Source organism: Gekko japonicus, unplaced genomic scaffold (assembly GCF_001447785.1).
Source record: "Gekko japonicus isolate JY-2015 unplaced genomic scaffold, Gekko_japonicus_V1.1 scaffold1887, whole genome shotgun sequence".
Taxonomy (NCBI): domain Eukaryota; kingdom Metazoa; phylum Chordata; class Lepidosauria; order Squamata; family Gekkonidae; genus Gekko; species Gekko japonicus.
The window spans coordinates 248,715-270,359 of record NW_015175417.1 but is presented as its reverse complement, the minus strand read 5'-3'; the positions used below and the strand labels follow the sequence as shown (position 1 = coordinate 270,359).

Below are 21,645 nucleotides of genomic sequence, written 5' to 3'. Positions count from 1 at the left end.
AGGGGATACCATGACATCTATGAGTCCACAGCACGCTGCCTCTGCTACTGTTTTTGTGTCTGTTTCCAGTGGCTTCTTTAAAAATGCAGCTGGTGAGAAATTCTGCTGGTAGGAAACTGAAATTTCATGGACTAGCAGTAAAGCAGTTCTTGCTCTTGACAGCACTGGCCACTTTTCCACCAAATGAAGCCAGTGTGATGTAGTGTTTATAGTATCAGGTAGGAAGGGGGAAAATCTGATTCCAATCCTCTGTCCTGCCACAAAGTTCTCTGGGTGACTTTGTACATAGACACCATCTCTCCACCTATTCTATCTGTTGAAGTTCCTGTGACAAGAAATGGGGAGGGAGAAGGAATCATGTATGTGATGGATTCCTTGCAGAATGAAGAATAATCATAAAATAAACAAAACCATAAAGGACTGTGGAAAGGATGAACTGGAGTACAAATGGGGGGGGGGAGTGGTCCATGGTCGGGAAGATATGATTTTAACTAAATGTTTTAGCAAATATTTTAGCTTTGCATAATAAACCACCTTGTATTCCACTTTGACGACATTTTCTAGGATAGGACAATTTTTAAAAGGAAGAATGGGAGCAACAGCCTCAGCCAGAAGGTTCAGCTGGGAACACATTCCATACATTATTTAAAGTAGGAGTATTTCCATTAGAGCCAGCTGAGAACCACACAAGTCATCTAGAAATATGGCATGTTAATAAATTAGAGCTGGATCACTTCAGATTCTATAGCTATTTCTTCATGTGAAAAGCTCTCTGTACATAGAAAACTAATAATCATGAAGTAAGCCCCCATTGAATTCAGTGAGACTAACTCATGAGTAAGTGTGCTCAGGGCTGGGCTGCATGACTACTGAAGTCCTTCTGTAAGAAAAATGTAGAAAATTGTGTGTGTCACAGAATGGTCTGAATAGAAAGGTTTAGTTTTACTTACGGTATCCTTGTAGGTTCTCATAAAGGAAAGGATCTCTCTTCTTCAGTGAATGGACCAATAGGTCACAGGCTCTTTCACCTTTTTTCAAAATGGAGTGAATCAAACTTCTTGAGGCATCCTGCCTAATCTTTTGGACAATAGTATCTGTTTCTTCATCAGACAAAACAGATTTTTCAAATAGATCGTCTGCAATTTGTTTGATAGTTGGCATCCCCATTCCTTCAATGAGGTATACGCTGTTGCTCTTTATGAACTCCACTGGGGAAAAAGAACCCTTCAGTTAGGTCAAATGGATATTACTCATACATGTGTTTTCTTTACAATAAAAATGGTGCAGGAGGGATTAGTTTCTTACCTTACAATGTGAAAAGTACGCAGACGGAGAGTGATTTCAGCAAAGCGTACTTTATTCGATCAGGAACAAGATGACTTTGGCTGGCTCGCAGGCTGGCTTATATTCCCCGAGAAACCGCCACCCAAAGCACACACCCCTTCCCAATAGGTTATTTACAGTGGCCTGATTGGAGCGGGCTAGGATCCACATAGTCCATTGTCTCTTGGAGCGAAGCTCGAAGTTTGTGCCTGACCGCGTGGAGCCCAAGCCGGCCACGCGGTCTGGACTGGATACATTACACAATGTTAGGTAATATAAGCAGGGGACCCACAAGACTCACTTTGGGGATTCCATCCTCCCCCCCCCCTTTGCTTGTTTGGCCACCCACTCTCTGCCTGCCTGGCTCATGTGGTGGCTAGTTTTGCTCCTCCTCCCTCCTGCTCCAAGCACTGACCTGCTCCCACAGTGGTGGTTTCTGCTCTTCCTGCCTGCCAGTTTGGTGTAGTGGTTAAGAGCGCGGACTCTGATTTGGGAGAACCAGGTTTGATTCCCCACTCCTCCATGTGCAGCTGCTGGTGTGACCTTGGGTCAGTAACAAGTTCTCTCGGAGCTGTTCTCTCAAGAGCAGTCCTCGAAAGAGCTGTCTCAGCCCCACATACCTCACAGGGTGTCTGTTGTGGGAAGAGAAAGGGATTGTAAGCTGCTCTGTCCAGCCTTTCGGTAGTGAAGGCTGGGGTAGAAATCCAATATCTTCTTCATCTTCTTCTGCTGCTTACCTGCTGCAGCCCTGCTGCCTTTGCCAGCCAGGCAAACATGATGGTGGCGGTGAGCGTTCCTGCTCTTCCTCTGGCTGCACAGCTCTGTGCCATCTATCTGGCTTACATGACAGTGCAATGGGCAGTAGTGGCAGTGAGGAAGGCAGCCATCAGGAGGGCTGCAGCCAGGAGGCACCAGTTTGTATAATATTTTTAGACAGAGAAGAGCAAAAAGAATAATGGCAACTGGAACATTTCAAAAAGAAAAAGGAAAAGTAGAAGAAACTGATGAAGACCAAAGAATCGAAGAACTGGTGGAAAAGCTATTGCGAACACTGGTGCATCAAATGCAACAATCTGGGGAAAGAACTCAGAAGAACATTCAGGGTATCCAGAGAAACATAGTTAAAGAATATCTTGCTTCAGCTCTAAACAAAAAGTGTGGAGTAGCCATTTATATAAAAAATCCACAATTAGAATTATTAAAAGAATTAAGAGATCCAGAAGGAAGCTATCTAATCTTAAAAATGAGACTCCCAGAAGGCAAGGTGTGCACACTAGCAACAATATATGTGCCAAACAATGCTAAAGTTAATTTTTTGGAATTTTTTCCACAAACTATGCTAGAATTTCAGGATGAAAATACAATGCTTTTTGGAGACATGGAGTACTAGATCCAAAAAAGATTTAGGTATTCTAAATGTGAGAAACTATTGAAAAACATATTCTAATATTTGGAAATGCTGGAATTAGAAGACATCTGGAGGATCAAGCATCCAAAAGGCAGAGATTTTACATTTTTTTCTGATAGACATAAAACATACTCAAGAATAGATATGTTCTGGATATCAAAAAGTCTAACAACAAATCTAGACAAAGCAGAGATTCAGACAAAGATATTTGCAGATCATAATCCTATAGAAGTAGTTTGGCAATGGAACAGAAAACTAAGAGGAAGATGGAGACTAAATGATACTCTTTTACTACAAGATGATATAGTAAGCAAATGTAAAAAAGATCTGGAATTTTTTAAAAAAAAATACAGAAGGAATGTCCTCAGCTACAATTTGGGAAGCAAGTAAAGCATTTATTAGAGGAATCTTATTAGCAGCTGCTTCCAAGAGAAAAATCAGAACAAACCAAGGTATTAGTAGAAAAAAATCTAGAGATTGGCGCAAGAGCACAAAAAAACCTCCAATAAAGACACACTAGCAGATATCAGACAATTAAAAACCAATTAGACATGTTAGAAATGGAAGAGGTACAGAAAAAAAATTATAAAACAAAGGCATTTTGAACATGCCAACAAACCTGGCAGATACTTGGCATACTGTCTTAGGAAAGAGAAAGAAAAAAGAGTAATAACGTGTAAAGAAAGGAGATCGAATTACATATGCAGAAAAAGAAATAACAAGAACAATTTATCAATGGTCTTTCAGGATTATACAAAAAGCAGTCTGTCTCAGAAAAAAGGAATAAGAGAATATCTACAAGACATCCCAATCACAAAATTTATGCCAAAACACAGAAAAAATTCAAACCAAATAATAAATTTCCCAGGCAATAAAAAAAATGTTGAAAAGGACAAAGCACCAGGCCCAAATGGGCTGACAGCAATGTATTACAAACATTTTGAAGAAGTTTTAATGATATCATTATAAAAAGTTATGAATGAGATAAAAGAAGGAAAGACAATACCTCCGATGTGGCAAGAGGCATATATAACGTTAGCGATGCAATGCTACCATAGTCATATAGACCTATTGAACGTAGATTATAAGATCTTTGCCACAGTAATGGCAGAAAGACTAATAAAATGGATACAGAATTCAACACACACTGATCAAACAGGCTTTGAACCAAATAGGTATATGAAAGATAATATACGATTTATAATAGATGCAATCGCATTTGTGAACAAGAAAAGAAAGAAAGCAGTGTTTTTACTTCTGGATTCAGAGAAAGCATTTAATAACTTAACATGGACTTTTCTACTGAATGTACTTCAAAATATGGGCTATGGCCCTGAATTCTGGAACTGGATGCAAGGTATATACTCAAACCAATAAGCAAAGATTTTAATAAATGGAAAATTAACAGACACAATTTCAATTGAAAAAGGAACACACCAGGGATGTCCCTTGTCACCCCTACTATTTATCCTAGCAATAGAGACTTTAGCTACAAAGTTCAGATAAGACATAAGGATCAAAGGAATAAAAGCGGATTATGTAGAATTTAAAATGAAAACCTATGCAGATGATGTGGTTCTAACAGTCTTGGATCCCCCAAAATTGTTACAGTACATAATAGAACATATTGAAGAATTTGGATCCTTCTTCCAAGAGGAAAAAGAGGACTACTTCTTGAGAGAACAGCTCTGAGAGAACCTGTGACTGACCCAAGGTCACACCAGCAGCTGCATTTGAAGGAGTGGGGAATTAAACCCGGTTCTCCCAGATTAGAGTCTGTGCTCTTATTCACTACACCAAACTGGCTTTCAGGTAGTCATTATCTGCATATTGGTGACAATCCTGCACAAATCTCTGGGTGACCTCCCCAGCTGTTTCATGTAGATGTTAAAAATGCATGGGGGACAAAATGGAATCTTGTACAATCCCAAAGGCCAAGGACCCGAGCAGCTGAAAACCGTAATTGATAATATTGAAAGCCACTGAGAAGACTGCAAGGATTAATAGAGTTGCACTCCCCTATCCATCTTCAAGTGCTGGTCGTCCATCAGGGCAAATAATGCTATTTCAATCCTATAACCAGGCCTCAAACCAGATTGGAAAGAGTTCAAGCAATCCACTTCATCCAGGAGACTGGATGATAGCTATTCAGATTTCCTAGTTCCAGGGTAGGTTTCTTTAAGAGTGGGCACACTACCCCCTCTCTCAAGGAAGCATTTACTCCCTCCCAGATCCACTCAGCCAGCTCCCCCACCCAGTTGATTTAAGCAACCAGGAGGGGCAAGGGTCATACAAGCACATCCTTAAAATACAAAGAAAAACAAAGTCCTACTACCCTTTTATATTGTTGTATACAAACACAGAGGTGCTTAATGCCTTCTAGGGTTGCCAAACCCCCCCCTGGTTTGCCAGGGGTCCCCCGTTTTTTGGGGGGTTCTACCCGCTGCCAGCCAGATGGCCGACGGGGGAAGCCCCACCCCCAACACCCACAGCCACCCATCTCTCTCCCTTTAAGTGTGTGGAACCCGTGTTTCCTCCCAAGCCTGATCGCCACAAGCTTGCAGGGAAATGCCAGCTTCGTGTTCTTAAAAGGGAAATGCGGCTGCTCTTAAAGGGGAAATGCTGGCTCCTGCATTTAAAAGGGAAATGCTGGCTCCTTTAAGTGCAGGGAACTGCTGTTTCTGGAGATCCGGTGCACGGGCGGGTGGGGGTGGGCGGCAGACGTCCCCAATGTGACGTCATCACGTTGGGGATGCCCCGCCCCCTCCAGGAACGCCCCCAAAGTCCCCCGCTGGGGGTGGAAGATGGACTTGGCAACCCTAATGCCTTCTGCCCCTCCTTACAACACCTAGAACCAACCCAAACACCACTTGAAACCAAAACAAATCACATGACTTGCCCACCTCCATGGGTACCAAGTGATCAGAGCAACCACAGTCTTGTCTCATTAGTCACCTTCTCTTTCAGTAGCTGGGCAAATAGATGGTCATAGAGGCACACCAGCAACACTGCATGCCTGAGTCTGCTGCAGGGATGTGGTGCCATTTTAGTTCTTATTCTTAACTTTTCAAAATCCTGAGGGGTCCTGATACTGCTGGAGACTGTGACATGGGGAGATGGGGGGATCCTTCCATTTTTAAGAGCGCAGGCAGCTCTTGCAAATGGCATGTGAAGGCAAGGAGACAAGAGCCTCTCATCTCCCCATGCCATGAACTCCAGCATTATCAGGATCCTAGGGCATTTTGAAAAGTTAAGGAACAAGCTCTAAAACGGCACCAGGTCCTCATGGTGAATTCAGGCACACAGTAATGTCTAGTTTGGCCCTATGACTGTGTGACAGCATGGTGATTTAAAAATGTTTATTTCTTATGAAAAGTAGTGCTTCAGAATCTACAATCTCCATAAAGAGGGGCATAACAATAAATATATAATCTTTTCTTTCAGGATAGTAAATGAATAAATTGCTCCAGTCTTCCGGATAGTGGGAAAGAGGAAAAATGAATAAAGACAGAAAAACTCAGTACAATATTCTATACTTTGTTTTCTTTAAAAACCCAGTGTTCTATACTTCATAGTTTTGTAAAAAAAACAAGGACTTACTTATTCTGATTTGAAGATTTTGTGCCAAAACATGTAAAAGGGTATAACAGCTGGATTCAGAAGTCCATGTTTAACCCATCTAATGTACTGCTTTCTGAAAGGGAAATATTGTGCAACAGAAGAAGCAACATCATAAGAATTACATTTAAGTGACAAATATTTGTAATTCAGCTTTTTGTTAGTATGAGAGTTAGCCATCTGATTCTGAATGAGTCTCTCAGAAAAGAATGTTAATGTTTCTTAGAAGCTGTAGATATTTCTACAGTGTGGAACATCATATCTGGACTTTGGAAGTTTGAGAAGGAGAAAAGCAAATAGACAGACAGAATCAGGTGGGTAGCCATGTTGGCCAGAAGCAGCAGAACAAAGTTTGAGTCCATTGGCATCTATACTTCTGTGTTGATACAGAATCTAGACCCCTAGATCCTTTTTCCACATGCCAAGGCAAGACTCCCCATCCTGTAACTGTGCATTTGATTTTTCCTACCTAAATGCAGAACTTTACATTTATCACTGTTGAAATTCATTTATTGTTTTAGCCCAGTTTTCCAGCCTATCAGGATCATCCTGTATCCTGACTCTGCATTCTACCATATCTGCTACTCCTCCCAATTTATTATCATCTGCAAATTTAATAAGCATTCCCTCTATTCCTTCATCCAAATCATTTATAAAGATGTTGAACAAAACAGGTCCCAGGACAGATCCTTGAGGCAATCCACTTGTCACTCCTCTCCAAGAGGATAAGGAACCATTCACAAGCACTCTTTGGGTGTGATCTGTCAAACCAGTTACAGATCCACCTAACAGTCATAGGATCCAAACCACATTTTATCAATTTGTCAATGAAAATATTATGTGGAACCTTATCAAAAGCCATACTGAAATCAAGATAAACTATGTCTACAACATTCCCCTGAATCATTCTCTCACTCTCCCCACGTCAAATCGTCATTATAAGCATAATAACTGCATAAGATATGTTGGTTCAGAGAATCCTAATATAAAGACCTCCAAATGACTGGCTATTGACACAGAGAGTACTCCATCTTTCTGTGTTATACCTCCAAGGATGCGAGTCACAGCTGCTGGCGAAACATCAGCTATTACAGTGCCAAGACCATGGCCATACAGCCCGGAAAGTCTACAACTAATGACTGGCTAGGCTTGTTAGAAATAAAAGAAAGGAAAAAATTACCTCCTCCAAAACAGTGTCAGGAAAATAAAAGTAATCAACAGGCAGCAGTTTTAGTTCCTTCTTGTGCTCGGCATGTTTTTCAGTCACTTCTTTCCTGGATGGTTTCATTTCAATACATTTCCTGGTTGCAAAAACCATGGGTTGGGCAATATCCACTGTAAGCGGAAGATTCCAAGGCCATTATTGCATAGCTCACAACAGTAAAAGGCCCACTTTAAAATTATTTTGATCATTCCAATGCATGCTGTGTTTTGTTGAGGCTACCAAGCATATATGTACAGTACTGAGATATTTGGTTAATACAGCAGAACTTGCCCAGTTGTAGAAGCACGATACTTAGTGCAGTAAATAAATCTCCCGAGAAGTATATTGCAAAAAAAAGTAAACTTACATCCAGTTCACATTCAGATTGCAGTCAATAGAAGAAAAAGAAATCTAATCTAAAGAGTACTTTCCCGATTACTACTCCAGCATCACGTGTGTTAGGGATGGGTATTAATTGGGAAATTTTGGGAATTCATCATCAATATTCTATAATGAGAAGTATTAGAGCCTGCTTTTAGAAGCTAGAAAGTAGCACACACTCAGAATGAACTCTGTTATTAAAAAGTTCATTTGTAGAAAATAAGCTTACACAGCAGAATGCAAAATGTACAGCAGAATGCAGGCGGCAGGATGCCGTCCATCACAAGGTAGACATCTATAGGAACATATTTGTTCATAAGGATAGCAAACCAGGAGATAGCAAACAGCTGCTCTTGTCATAGGCTTGCCAAGTCCCCCCGGGGGGCGGGGAAACCCCTGCCCCAAAGGCCCGTTCCCCGCCGCCGCTGAATCGGGCCCCGGGGGGAACCCCACCCCGACGTGCACATCACCCAGAAGTGACGCAACCAAGCCAAGCATCCTGGGGGCGGGGCCACGGTCATCCGAGGGAAAACTCTATGGTTCTAAACAGCATGATAAAAAGTAGAGACATCACCCTGCCAACAAAAGTCCGCATGGTCAAAGCAATGGTATTCCCAGTAGTCATGTATGGCTGCGAGAGTTGGACTATAAGGAAGGCCAAGCACTGAAGAATAGATTCTTTTGAACTATGGTGCTGGAGAAGACTCTTGAGAGTCCCTTGGACTGCAAAAAGATCAAATCAGTCAATCCTAAAAGAAATCAACCCTGACTGTTCCCTGGAAGGCCAGATAATGAAAATGAAGCTCAAATACTTTGGCCACCAAATGAGAAGGGAGCACTCACTAGAGAAGACCCTGATGCTGGGAAAGATTGAAGGCCAAAGAAGACGGGGACGGCAAAGGATGAGATGGTTTCCGCGTACATAACACCCCTCCCCCCCATAGTTCAGGCTCTACCTCTGTTACGTAGTCATTTAAGTAAGCGGGGGGGGGGCGGCGCTCCTGTAGAGAACGCCGGCTCACAAACCCCCGGTTCCTGCTGGCTAGCTTCGTTGGGCTGTTGGTTCGATTACATCCGGGAGAGTACTGCTTGGCGTGGCCTCCTCACTGGTCCGTGTCTCGGCTGGGATGTCGGGCTCCTGAATGGGTGCTCCCGCACTGGACGCCAACTGGGGGGGGGGTCTCCCATTTCCGGGAGTTGTCGCCTGCGTAGTTGATCGATGTGTCTCTGCAGGAGTCGAACTCCCCGCAAATCTCTGAAAAGTCTCCCAGACCACATTTAAGCACCCCCCCAACCCCGACTGTGATGCTCAGCGGCGCGAACCAGGCCCGCCCCAGCAGACTGATCGGATTTCCCTCGACCACTATCAAGTCCAACAGTCCCTCGAACCCCCGGAACTGCACCCGGAACGTCCCCACCCCCCGGATAGGAACTGGGTTCCTTTGGAAGTCTACCAAGCTCAATGTGGGTGGGCATAAGTGGGGTCCCCCATTTGGGCAAAGTCTGCGTAGTGTGTCCACGGAAACGATGGACGCCGCTGACCCCGAGTCTACTTAAATCATGCAGGGGGACCCTTTGATCCGTACCGTTAGTTGGATCTTCGAGGTAGTCTCTAATTTTGGGAGGCGTAGTACCTGTAGCGATGGCCGATCCGTGAGGAGGTATAGGTCGGACGTCTCCTCTGCCGTCTCATGGGATGAGGTGGCCAGGGGGTGTTGCTGTGCTGGAGGCTGCTTGTGCTGGCTTCCCTTTGACCAGCAGACACGAGCGAGATGATCCTGTTTTCCACAGGTGTGGCATGTTGCGTCGCAGAAGCGACAAGACTTGCGCTCGTGTGCCTCACCGCAGCTGGCACATGAGGAGCGACCTGTGGTGGATCCTGATGCCGCTGGACCCGGTGGCTTTCAGCGCCCTGGCTGGCGGACGAGCCGGATGGCCTCCTTTTCCGAGTTCTCGGGGCCAGAGTACAAGGTGAGCTGCCACCGACTGACAGTCTCGGTGAGAGGCCTCGTGGGCGATGGCGAGTTGGAGGGCTGCATTGAGCTTGATGTCGGCGGTCCCGATCAACTTTTTTCTCAGCTTCTGGTCACTGATGCCCCACGCAAATTGCGTTAAGAGGTTCTCCTCCACCTTTGTGAATGTACAGTCCATGGCCAGCTGTCGCAGGGCTGCCAGGAAAGCTGCGGCCAACTTGCCCGGTTTCTGGACGGGGCTCTGGAACTCAATTCGCTTGGCGAGTGTGGTTGGCTGGGGCGTGTGGTAGCTCGTTAGGGCGTCGATGATCTCCTCGTACGAGCACTCGAGGATTGATCGAAGTGCGAGGAGGCTCTTTGTGAGGCGGACGGTATTCACTCCACATGAGCATAGGAGAAGGGCTCGTCGTTTGCCCAGATTGGATACTTCATTGTAGACTAGATGGCAAGTCAATTGGTCGGTTCATGAGTCCCAGAGCTCGGGATGGGCTAGATCGTAGATTTCCAAGTTTCCCTGAGCAGAGGCCATGGCGAAGCGTTAGCGAGGAGCGGTGTTCCTTGAGGCAGTGCGCGATGTGGTGCTGCTTGAGAGCGAGGCTGGGCGCGTTGGCAGGAACGATGCTCAGTGCTGTGCTGGGATGTGAGCCAGGCCTGGCTCAGCGGGATCCCATCCTCGTCGCCACTGAAAAGTGCTGGGTTCACCGCATGGAGGACTCAGATGACGACATGCTGTAGCACACGTTTATTGTACTTAACACAAAGACTAACTCTAAGGGCCCGACAGGGCCAACTATATACATATCCACCCAGCACTCCCCATTCCCATTGGAGGGTTTGAATGTCCTGCCAAAGTGGCTATTGGTTGGGGCTGGGGGATCCAGGATCCAAAGTTTCCATTGTTCTAGGATCCAAGCTTTTGCCTGTGCCGTGGACCCCTTGTGGCGGCCCGCATACATAACAGTTCATTGGAAGGCCAGATAATGAAACTGAAGCTCAAATACTTTGGCCACCAAATGAGAAGGGAGCACTCACTGGAGAAGACCCTGATGCTGGGAAAGATTGAAGGTCAAAGAAGACGGGGACGGCAAAGGATGAGATGGTTAGACAGTGTCATCAATGCAACGAACATGAAGTTGAGCCAACTTCAGAGGACGGCGGAAGACAGGAAGGCCTGGCGTGATCTGGTCCATGGGGTCACGAAGAGTCGGACTCGACTGTGCGACTGAACAACAACAACATCTGAGGAAAAGTGGTCTTAATGCAGAGTGAGTCTGTCTTCTGAAGGAAGTAGACAGGATGTGCCTTGACTGCTGTGACTGGAGACCGACCAACTTTAAGAACCACTATAGTTGGAGCTGTCATATACTGGTATTTATAAAAAATATATATAGAAATCATTTATACCGCACCTTTCCTCATGGTTCAAGGCAGCTTACAATAGGTCATTTTGATAGATTAGGGTGGGCAGGCATGTTAGTCTGAAGCAACAGAACAAAGTTAGAGTCCAATAGCAACTTTAAGACCAACAAAGTTTTATTCAAGGTGTGAGCTTTTGTGTGCATGCACACTTCATCAGATGATTAAATGGAATTACATATCATAACTGTATATATAGAGGTGTCTTGTTAAATTTAGCATGCAAAATAGTGGTCGAATCTGCATTTGCATTTTTAAATTAGTTTCATGCTGCTGTGACGCTGTCTTTCTCTATGCTTGTTCGAATGTTGTTTGAAGAAGATTCTGTTAAAACAGTGCAGAGGTGCAATGATAGTGGAGCCGCCCGAAAGGACGATAAACATATGTGGACGTGCAAAAGTATGCTAGCACTCTTGAGGAGTGAAAACGACACCAAATGTAGATAGCTTTTTTGAAGACGGAGTCAAAAGGCTGGGACACCGGTGGGAAAGACAAATGCCCCTATATAAATCAATGGTGAGACCTCATTTGGAATACTGTGTGCAGTTCTGGTCACCACACCTTAAAAAGGATATTATAGCTTTGGAAAAAGTGCAGAAAAGGGCAACTCGAATAATAAAAGAGTTGGAACACTTTCCCCATGGGGAAAGGTTAAAGCGCTTAGGGCTCTTTAGCTTGGAGAAAAGACGACTGAGAGGTGACATGATTGAGGTTTACAAGATTATGTATGGGAAAGAACAGGTAGAGAAAGAGGTACTTTTCTCCCTTTCTCACAATACAAGAACTTGTGGGCACTCCATGAAATTGCTGAGTGGTCGGGTTAGAATGGATAAAAGGAAGTACTTCTTCACCCAAAGAGGGATTCACACATGGAATTCACTGCCACAGGAGGTGGTGGCGGCTACAAGCATGGACGGCTTCAAAAGGGAATTAGATAGACATATGGAGCAGAGGTCCATCAGTGGCTATTAGCCACAAGGTATAGATAGGGGCTCTGGGGCAAGTAATGCTCTGTCTTCTTGGTGCTTGGGGGGGCCAACAGTGGGAGGGCTTCTAATGTCCTGGCCCCACTGGTGGACCTCCTGATGGCATCTGGTATTTTTGGCCACTGTGTGACAGAGTGTTGGACTAGATGGGCCTTTGGCCTGATCCAACATTGGCGTCTCTTATGTTCTTATGTTCAGATACTGAAAGTGAAGATTTCTTTTTAACAGATCAAAAGAGTGACAAGCTGGGTTTCTAGTTATCATCTGTTTGGGTTCAACTGGGGGGAAAAAACAACATAGGTAATAAATATGTCAGAACGGGAGATTGATGTGTCCTAAATTGTGATAATCCCATCAGACCCTATCCATCTCCTTTCTAGCATGGAGGCTAATTTTACAACATCTTGGCTGTGTAGAGTATTTTCCTTGTCCACAAAACAGAGAACTACATTTAAATCTACCATTCCAAATTACATTACATATTCAACTATATTCTTAATGTGGAATGAGCTCCCTCATGAGATCAGAGCTCTACGGAACCTCCAGCGGAGGTTCCGTAGAGCCGTTAAAACAGAGCTGTTTTGCCAGGCGTTCCAATAAGAACGGATTACGCCCATGGTGCCGCACTAGTACTTTATCACAGGATGTATTCGCTGGGATTTTATGGAATCGTATTTTATATTTTGTAATTGTTGGTTTTGGTTGGTTTTAAATTGCTTGTAAGCCGCTTTGGTGGGAGGGTGGGGTAGAAATTTAATTAAGTAAATAAATAAATAAATAAATAACGTTTTGCTTCACTAAAACATGGAGTTAACTGACAGAATCCTTTCCCTGGAGTACAATGTTATGTCACAGATCAACAAGATATTGCATTGCATTTCAAGCACTATTATAACCAATGCTCCCTCTAAGCTGTGGAGAGTTGTGAGCAAAAATTCTATTTTGTGAGCTACTGGCGTTAAAGTTGTGAACCAGTGACCTGGCTACTGCATTGGTTAGTTTGCTCTGGAGCCCTCCTTCCCGAGCTGAGACAAAAATGTGTGAGCCGATTATAACATACGGTTTAAAAAAAAAATAAGCAAAATATAGGGATGTATAGCCCTTCTTTCCTGCCAACGAAAGCAAGAAATTGCAAATAGATAAATAGGTACCACTTAGGTGGGAAGGTAACAGCGTTTGGTGCGCCTTGGCCACATGACCACGGAAACGTCTTCGGACAGTGCCGGCTCTTCGGCTTTGAAACAGAGATGAGCACCACAACCCTAGAGTCGGACTCGACTGGCTTTTGAGCAAGGGAACCTTTACCTTTACAGCCCTTCTTGGTGAGAACACATATGTGAGAATTGAATGAACAACTGGGCAGTGGGAGCTTGGCAAACCTTAAATCCCTAATGTATAGCTGATATGAGGACATCAGCAGTGCGAACAACGAAAGGCTGGCGAAGTGTACATTATTACCGTTATACAGAGCACACACAAAATTCAGTGGGGGCAGGGCAAGGCGGGTTGGGGTCCAAGGTGGCTGAAACTACGATCAACCCCCCCCCCCCGTCCACTACAACTCTATTTCCTTTTTCTCGCCTCTAACTCTCCGCCAATCACCAGTTGCGGCGGCCCTTCAGACCAATGAGATTGGGCTGACAGGCGGGGCAATGCTCAAGAGGTCACGGCCAGCCAATCGGCGCGCGGGGGCCTTTCAGAGGCCCAATTGGAGGGGTGGTGTCGCTGATGTTGCGCCGTCTGCCTGCCTGTCCGGAGGTGGTGGCTTCTTTGCCTCCGCCTGTTCGGGCAGCTGTTGACGGGGTCCTCGGTAGCTCCGCTCGATCCTTTCCGCTGGGCCTCCGCGGCCCCTAGCGGATGAGGCGATGCAGCCTCCGGGTCCCCTGCAGCCTCCTCCCCCACCGCCGCCGCTCTATGCCCCTAATAACGGGGACTTCACCTTCGTCTCCTCGGCCGACGCGGAAGGTAAGAGTGGGCGAGGGGAGGGCCGTGCCTCCCTTCCTCCAGGGCGCTCCGAAGGGCTGCGGGTACTGAAGGGGGCGGCCAGCACTGTCATCGCCCCCCTCCCCGGGCTTGTGTCTCCGGAGTGGGTGTGGAAAGAGGACTCCGTGTGAACGCCTTTATGCCTTGTGGCCCAGCCTGGTCTGCGTGGCAAGGGCACCTGCGCATAGCCAGGGCGGATGTTTATTCCAGGGAGAAATCAAGGAAATGAGGAGCATTTTCACGTAGCTGCCTCTGTTACCAGCGCAATCCTATGTAGGGTTAGTCTATCCCAAAATCCATGAGTTTAGCCTGCATACAGTTGTACCTTGAGCTGCGCGGACTCAGAAGATGAGCGAAGTAAATCCTGGGCTGATTCGTGTACATACCTTCGGGGCTGTTGCTGGCTTTCTGTCACGTACTCAAGCACCCCAGTCGGATTCGTCATGGATTGTCATTGTGGCAAACGGGACTCCTAGGTTGATGTGAGCATGTACAGATCTTGCATGTAGACGGTGTTGGACACATACTTCTGACATCATTAAAGTATAACTGTATTATCATATGCACATCACTCTGTTATGGGGCTGGAAGATGGATTGGAAGACAAATCGTGTTCATGGGCTGTAATCTTCCTCTCCATTTTGTCCGATTAGGGATGGTCAACTTCCTAGAAACCACAGTTTTCCGAAGAGAATTGTCTGCCAGAATCAGTATAGCCTGAGCATGCATCCTTGTGTGTGTCTGTTTCTACAAGAGCTGTGCACTTCAATTTCTCTGTATCCTCTGTGTATTCGGATGACTATGTGACAGTGAATTAATGTTTTCAGGATTGGGGAACGTGTTTAGGCCTTTTTTTACTGCAAAGTTTAGTGTAATTGTTTTATTTATCTTTATTTATTATTTCTGAGACTTGTATCCCTCCCTACCCCACAAGCAGACTCAGGGCAGCTCCCAACACATCATCCAACAATAAAATCTTACATTAATTAATAAAACAGTTCATTAAAACATCAAAATTTCATCAACTAATTTCAATATCTGCTAACAGCACAGCGAATAATTTCTTCTTCTTTCAGTGTCTGCTGGGCTCATGCCAGGGAGGGTGGGTGTGTTCTGCATAAACAGATCACTCAGTCCAGGCACCCAAGATGTAAGCAGATGTAAGATGTAAGCCTCCCCTTGAGCAGGGGAGGCCAATGTTATTTGATGTCAGCTGCCTCGCTCAAAGGCCTGGCAGAACAACTCCATTTTGCAGGCCCTGCAGAATTGCAGTAAATCCCGCAGGACCATGTTCCACCAGGCTGGGGCCATGGCTGCAAAAGCTTCCGACTGAAGCTTCCAGCTCAAGTTTAAGGGTAGGCCTGCATAGAGCGAGTTGCAGTAATCAAGCCTAGAAGTGACCGTTGCATGGATCAGTCGCCAAGTCATGAGAGGAGAGGTAGCAAACCAGTTGCCTGACCAACCAAAGACGATAAAAAGCTGATCTGGCAACATTGGTGACCTGGGCCTCCATGGAGTCACCCCCAAGCTCCTATTTCAACCCATAGCATTTCCAGAAGCAAATCCAATTCACTTTCCCTTTCAATCTTACTGGACTGTATACCCTCTCTGACATACAGAGCCACCCCACCTCCAACCCTTCCCCCCCTGTCCTTCCAATATAATATATAACCGGGATAACTTGATCCTAGATCTTGAATTCATTGACCTGTTCCCTCTATCACTAATTCCATATAATTTTAATTCATTCCACTTTGTACGTTCTGCTCTCAGAAGAGCAGATAGATGATGTTGCTGAGTCCCTTCTTTGTGTACTGGATTGTGTTGGACTAGGGTGTGGGAGACCCAGATTCAAATCTGTACTCCGCCATGAAGCTTGCTGGGTGTCCGTGGGGCCAGTCACTCTCAACTTAACTCTGTGGGGCCAGTCACTCCTCAAAGGGTTGTTGTGAGGGTAAAATGAAGGAGGGAAAACCGATGTACATCATGCTGAGTTTCTTGAAAGAAGGATGGGATCAAATGTAAGAAATAAATATCATTTTCATTTGGTGTGTAAATTATCCTCATTGACCTAAACAGAATCGTACTTCTGTAACCTCAGTGATTAATTACTTTATGATCTTCTGTGTGGACCTGCCCTTGAAGGTATCCTGGAAACCTTAGTTAATGCCCTTCTTTTGATAGACACTGGCTTCCATGTTTATACCATGCCAGTTTTCAAACAGCTGCATTCCCTTTTTTTGTGTTTCCAGGCCTCATTCAGGGTTCTTCTGGGTCTTTAAAATTAAGACCCAGAACCTTGAATAAGGCCTGGAAATATAAAGTCCTTTACAACCTGGGACTTGCATACTTGGAGGGCTCCTTCTTCCTGTATTAACCTGCCTGCTAACTAAGGACCTCACAGTGGTAAGAACTTGATCACTCTCAGTTCTTGCTCTGACCGTATGGAATGGCTTTTCAGAGGAGGACCACCTCCAGAAGAGGAGCACCTTCCCTAGCAAATGTTCACCAAACGTGCAAGTCTTCAGGAGGACACTTATAGACTGAAGTTTATTGCAATGGTGTGCTGTTATTCTTAATAGGTAATAGATAACTTTGTTTTAATGTTGGTTGAGGTTGTTGATTATATTGTGTTTTTATCTTGGTATTTGTAAGCCACTTCAAGTATATATTAATGTCTTTGGCTAAAATACACTAACATAAGGCATAGTATGTCGAAATATTCATTTATCTACATTCTAGAATTGGAAAACCATGCTTGTGGTTTTTCACAACTGTGTCTCTTCTTCTTTTCTTAAGAACTTAGTGGTTCAATAGCCTCTCCTGATGTGAAGCTCAATCTTGGAGGAGAAAGTGGAGAATTTATTAAAGAATCTACTGCAACTACATTCCTAAGACAGAGAGGCTATGGCTGGCTTTTGGAAGTAGAAGATGATGACCCTGAAGATAATAAACCACTCTTGTATGTAAATATCCTGAAGTTCATTATTAGCTTTTGAGTGTGGTCTTTTTATGTGAATAAATTGGTCATATTTATTTAATTTATTCAAAATATTTCTATCCCAATTTATCTCTTTGGACTCAAGATGGTGAACAATGTAGTAAACAAGTTCAAAGACATAAATCTTAAATTAATTAACAATATTAAAACAGATAAAATACACAGTCCATTTAAAAGCATTCAGATTCAAAACACATAAATCCACTGTTTGGAAAGATTCTTATTTACATTTTAGGTAAAATTAAGTTTTCAGATCAGTTTGGTTTGGAGGTAGCTCAAATTCAGGTTTCATGCTCAGAGAATAAAAATTCCATTTGAACTCGGACCTGTAGTAGGATTGATATTATGTGAAGGACGGCGTTTTAAATGCCAAGAAAGACAAGACATGTTAGATGATGGCTTGCTTTTACAAGATGCTTAAAGTCAATTTTTCTGCACAAATCATCCTTGAATGAGAACAACTCTGTTACTGGAGTTAGCCAATACTTTCTTGATCATTGTGGCTTGTGGCTGATAGGGCCATCAGGAAGAGTCTTGCTGTTATTGAAAACTGACAGTGCTTCTTTTTGTGCAGTGGCAGTTAAGGTTGCCTCAAACAAAGGAAAACCTTTTTGTTTTGAGTGCATTTTTTATGGTTCCAATAATCCTTTGCTCTGATGTAAAAAAGACATCTGCCAGTGCTTCCTGAAACTGGCTCTCTTTGGTGGGTGTATTTTGTTCAAAGTGTGAAAAATAAATAAATAAACTCACAAGGCTGTGAGTACAGCCTTGTGTTATTCCATAAACCAAGTTAATCTTCCATTCAAATAATTTCAGACATATTATGAAAGTCTTGTTTTTATAACTTTAGGGAGGAACTAGACATTGATCTGAAAGATATATACTACAAAATTCGGTGTGTCTTGATGCCGATGCCTTCACTTGGATTTAATAGACAAGTAGTCAGAGATAATCCTGACTTCTGGGGTCCACTGGCAGTTGTCCTCTTCTTCTCAATGATCTCATTGTATGGACAATTCAAGGTAGGCAAATCTAATCAATCAAGCTGCATCTGAATGTGCATTGTGATGTGGATGAAGATGTGTCCAGCTGCACATCTGCACCTGCATTGATTATGCATGCACAGCTTTTTTTCTTGTATATTTACTGTTGTTTGATTTGAATAGGTACATTATGATATAATTTATAGATTTTTAGTATAACTTGCTGCATTGTAAACAAAGCAGAAATCTCTGAATGAGTTGACAAGACCATTGCATTCTTCCTTCCACATGTGGCTCCCTTTGTTGTCTATGAAGATAGAGCTCTGCAAGGGCTTAGGGAGGTTTGCCTTGCTGTTGTTGAAAATGAGAGGCTTGTTGTACTTCCATCCTCAGATCTGCATTGTCAGATTGTTGCTGCGGAATCTCCTTTAGAGAAGGAAAAATATATTGTCTTCACTTTTCTTCTTTTTTTCCATCTTCACTCTTAATTTTTGAGTAAAAAACTTTAAGAAGTGGAGAGCTTATAGAAATTAGTCAAACTTTGTAACTCAAGAATCCTGTCAAAATTAGTTATTCTTAGTGAAAAGATACTGTATTGATTATAACTTCAACCAACTGTTTTTAAGGTTGTATCCTGGATTATAACTATTTGGATATTTGGATCCTTGACAATCTTCCTGTTGGCCAGAGTTCTTGGAGGAGAGGTATGAATCTTGTGAAAGAAAACTTGATCTGTAAGAACCTAACTTATATTACTTTAAAATAAGTTTCAGCTATTGCATTTTCATTGTTATATCTGTAACTCTAATATAACAACACAAGGAGTTCTGAACCTGTATAGAAGGAGTATGACTCTTCCCTTTAGAAGGACCTGTATAGAAGGAGTATGACTCTTCCCTGGGGACGTAAGAGAGCAACTGTGATGTAAGGGGTTGGAGAGTCAGACTGGCACTGATGAGACCCAGGCTCATATCTTCAACCGGTCATGAAACTTGCTGGGTGCCTTTAGGCTGAGAGTGAGTGACTGGCTCAAGGTACCTAACAGCACGGTTGTGAGGATATAATGTTGCACAAGAGGGGGAAGAGTCAGGTGTGCCATCCTGCACTCCTTAGGTGAAGGGTGGGATGAAGATACAGTACATAAATGCAGATGTTTTAAAAAACAAGTAGGTAAAGAGCAGTGACTGATGGAAATAAGGTTGGTGGTAGTATTGCTAGGATGATGCTGTGATAGGACAGGAAGACTTTCTCAAGGAGAGAGACATAATGAAATATGGACTTTCTGGGCTCAAGGTTGAGAAGTCATATGAAACTGTCTATAACTTGATTAACTTCAAATTTTCAGGTAGCATATGGCCAAGTTCTTGGAGTGATTGGATATTCCTTACTTCCTCTTATTGTAATAGCACCTTTGCTCTTGGTGGTTGGATCATTTGAAGTTGTTTCTACTTTAATAAAAGTAAGTGCAATGTTATAGATTTTTAAAACCCTGATTTACATTTTAGTGGTTTAGTGCAGGAAGTGTTTTTTGTCTTTCTTTTGCATTGTACTCGGCTGTACAGGAATCTCTTGCAACATACTGCACTGCTAGAGCATGTGTCTCAAAGGCTTTCAACTGAACTATGTGCACACAAGCCCTAACCTGGGTAGCCCAGGCTAGCCCGATCTCATCAGATCTTGGAAGCTTAGCAGGGTCAACCCTGGCTAGTAAGTGGCTGGGAGACCACCAAGTAATACCAGGGTTGTGGTGCAGAGGCAGGCAATGGCAAACTACCTCTGAACGTCCTTTGCCTTGAAAACCCTATAAAGCCCCCACAAATCAGCTGTGACTTGATGGCACTTTCCACCACCACATATACTCACAAAAGTGCCCTGTGATGTTAGAGCAGATCATCTAGTGGCCTCTAGAAAAGAAAGGCAATAAGAGAGAACAGAAGGTGAAAAGGCAAAATTGGGGAAGGAAATTTTGACCCATCAGGAAGGATGTTTGAATATATTTGTTATCCTTTCTTCACTATGAATAATATGAATGCATAAGTACCTATTCCTAATATAACGACAAATGTCCACTCATACAAATACAAGTTATATCCATATACAAGAACCAGTACCAAATGTGTTTCAGCTAAAAGCCTTCCTTAGTGATAAAATTCAAATTGAGCACTCCATAAATAGAAAATCAGCTGATTCTTTTCTAATTGTACCTGAGCACTCCATTGGCGCTTTGAGCATTGAAGATTGGTTGTAAACAGATCCATGGGCATATGAAATATTGTACATCTTGTTGAGTTGCCCATGTTGCATCTCAAGGATATTTATCACCACTTAGTCCACAGGTGAACATCTTAGTGTGAGTAAGGTCCATTCTCTATATGATGAGTTTTATGTATATTTTTGGACATTTGTCATCATATTGGGAATAGGTACTTATATGATGAACAATAGGATTGTGGTTTTTAAATGATATTTGGTCGATACAAATGTCATGATGCCAAACTTCCATTTGTGGTGTTTCTTCATCATGTGATACCATTCTAGTGCATAAGATCACAAGGCCTATAAGTGTCACATGATGCCACACATTTTGTTCATACATCACAACTCAGTTTTATGATGCATCTTTAACTTAATAGAACCACCATCAGGAGCCAACCATACGAACTGATTGAATCTTCAACTGACCGAATTGGCCTCCCTTTTCAAAACATGAAGGCTGATAAAAAAACCAAAACTTGCAAGAATGCCTCCCTCCCTTAATGTATGAACATTTGTTGTGCTCCACTGAATTTGGCAGACCTTGGTTTCAAGTAATTTATAGTCTTCCCTCCCCCTTGTTCAAGGAAAAAATGCTGGTTTCTTGGAAAATTTGGATACTTCTTCCTGTGTAAAATAACATCTCATGTTTTATTTTCCATCAGCTTTTTGGAGTCTTTTGGGCTGCATACAGTGCTGCTTCGTTATTAGTTGGTGAAGAGTTTAAAACTAAGAAGCCCCTGCTGATCTATCCCATCTTCTTATTGTACATTTATTTTTTGTCCCTGTATACCGGGGTGTGACCTGCAGTATCGGATTGGGACAGGAACAATATCTTACTTACCATGAAGACTGATGAAATGTCAGGTTATACAGCCCAGCTGAAAGGAGAAATGACTGTCATACCTGGTTGTCAAGGTTTCAAAAAGTGGTAAACTTAAAATATATCTCCATACATTTTTAAACAGGTTTAGTTATGTTAGAGATTTATAACAGAGTTTTAGGTTTCAGTTTATTGAACAAGAGGAAAAAAAGTGTGTTTATAAGGTGAAGTAGCAGAATTGCACCAGGGCCAGATGATAGGCATATTAAAGAAAGGGAAATTCTGATTATTGG

General features: G+C 43.3%; 2 protein-coding genes across 2 annotated transcripts in view; one reads left to right on the top strand and one right to left on the bottom strand.

Annotated features, from left to right (window-relative positions):
• NLRC4 (NLR family, CARD domain containing 4) overlaps positions 1 to 6,401 on the bottom strand; it is a 24,399-nt gene extending 17,998 nt beyond the window's left edge. The window contains 2 exon segments of the mRNA XM_015425772.1: positions 951 to 1,208; positions 6,332 to 6,401. Coding sequence (XP_015281258.1) covers positions 951 to 1,208; position 6,332 — 259 coding nt within the window. The 5' untranslated portion in view covers positions 6,333 to 6,401.
• A 7,616-nt stretch (positions 6,402 to 14,017) lies between these two features.
• Positions 14,018 to 21,639, top strand: YIPF4 (Yip1 domain family member 4). Its single transcript, XM_015425770.1, has 6 exons — positions 14,018 to 14,274; positions 17,092 to 17,254; positions 18,144 to 18,315; positions 18,903 to 18,980; positions 19,622 to 19,735; positions 21,195 to 21,639. The coding sequence occupies exons 1-6, from the start codon at positions 14,175 to 14,177 to the stop codon at positions 21,330 to 21,332; spliced, it is 765 nt and encodes a 254-aa protein (XP_015281256.1). The 5' UTR covers positions 14,018 to 14,174; the 3' UTR covers positions 21,333 to 21,639.
• The last annotated feature ends 6 nt before the right edge of the window (positions 21,640 to 21,645 follow it).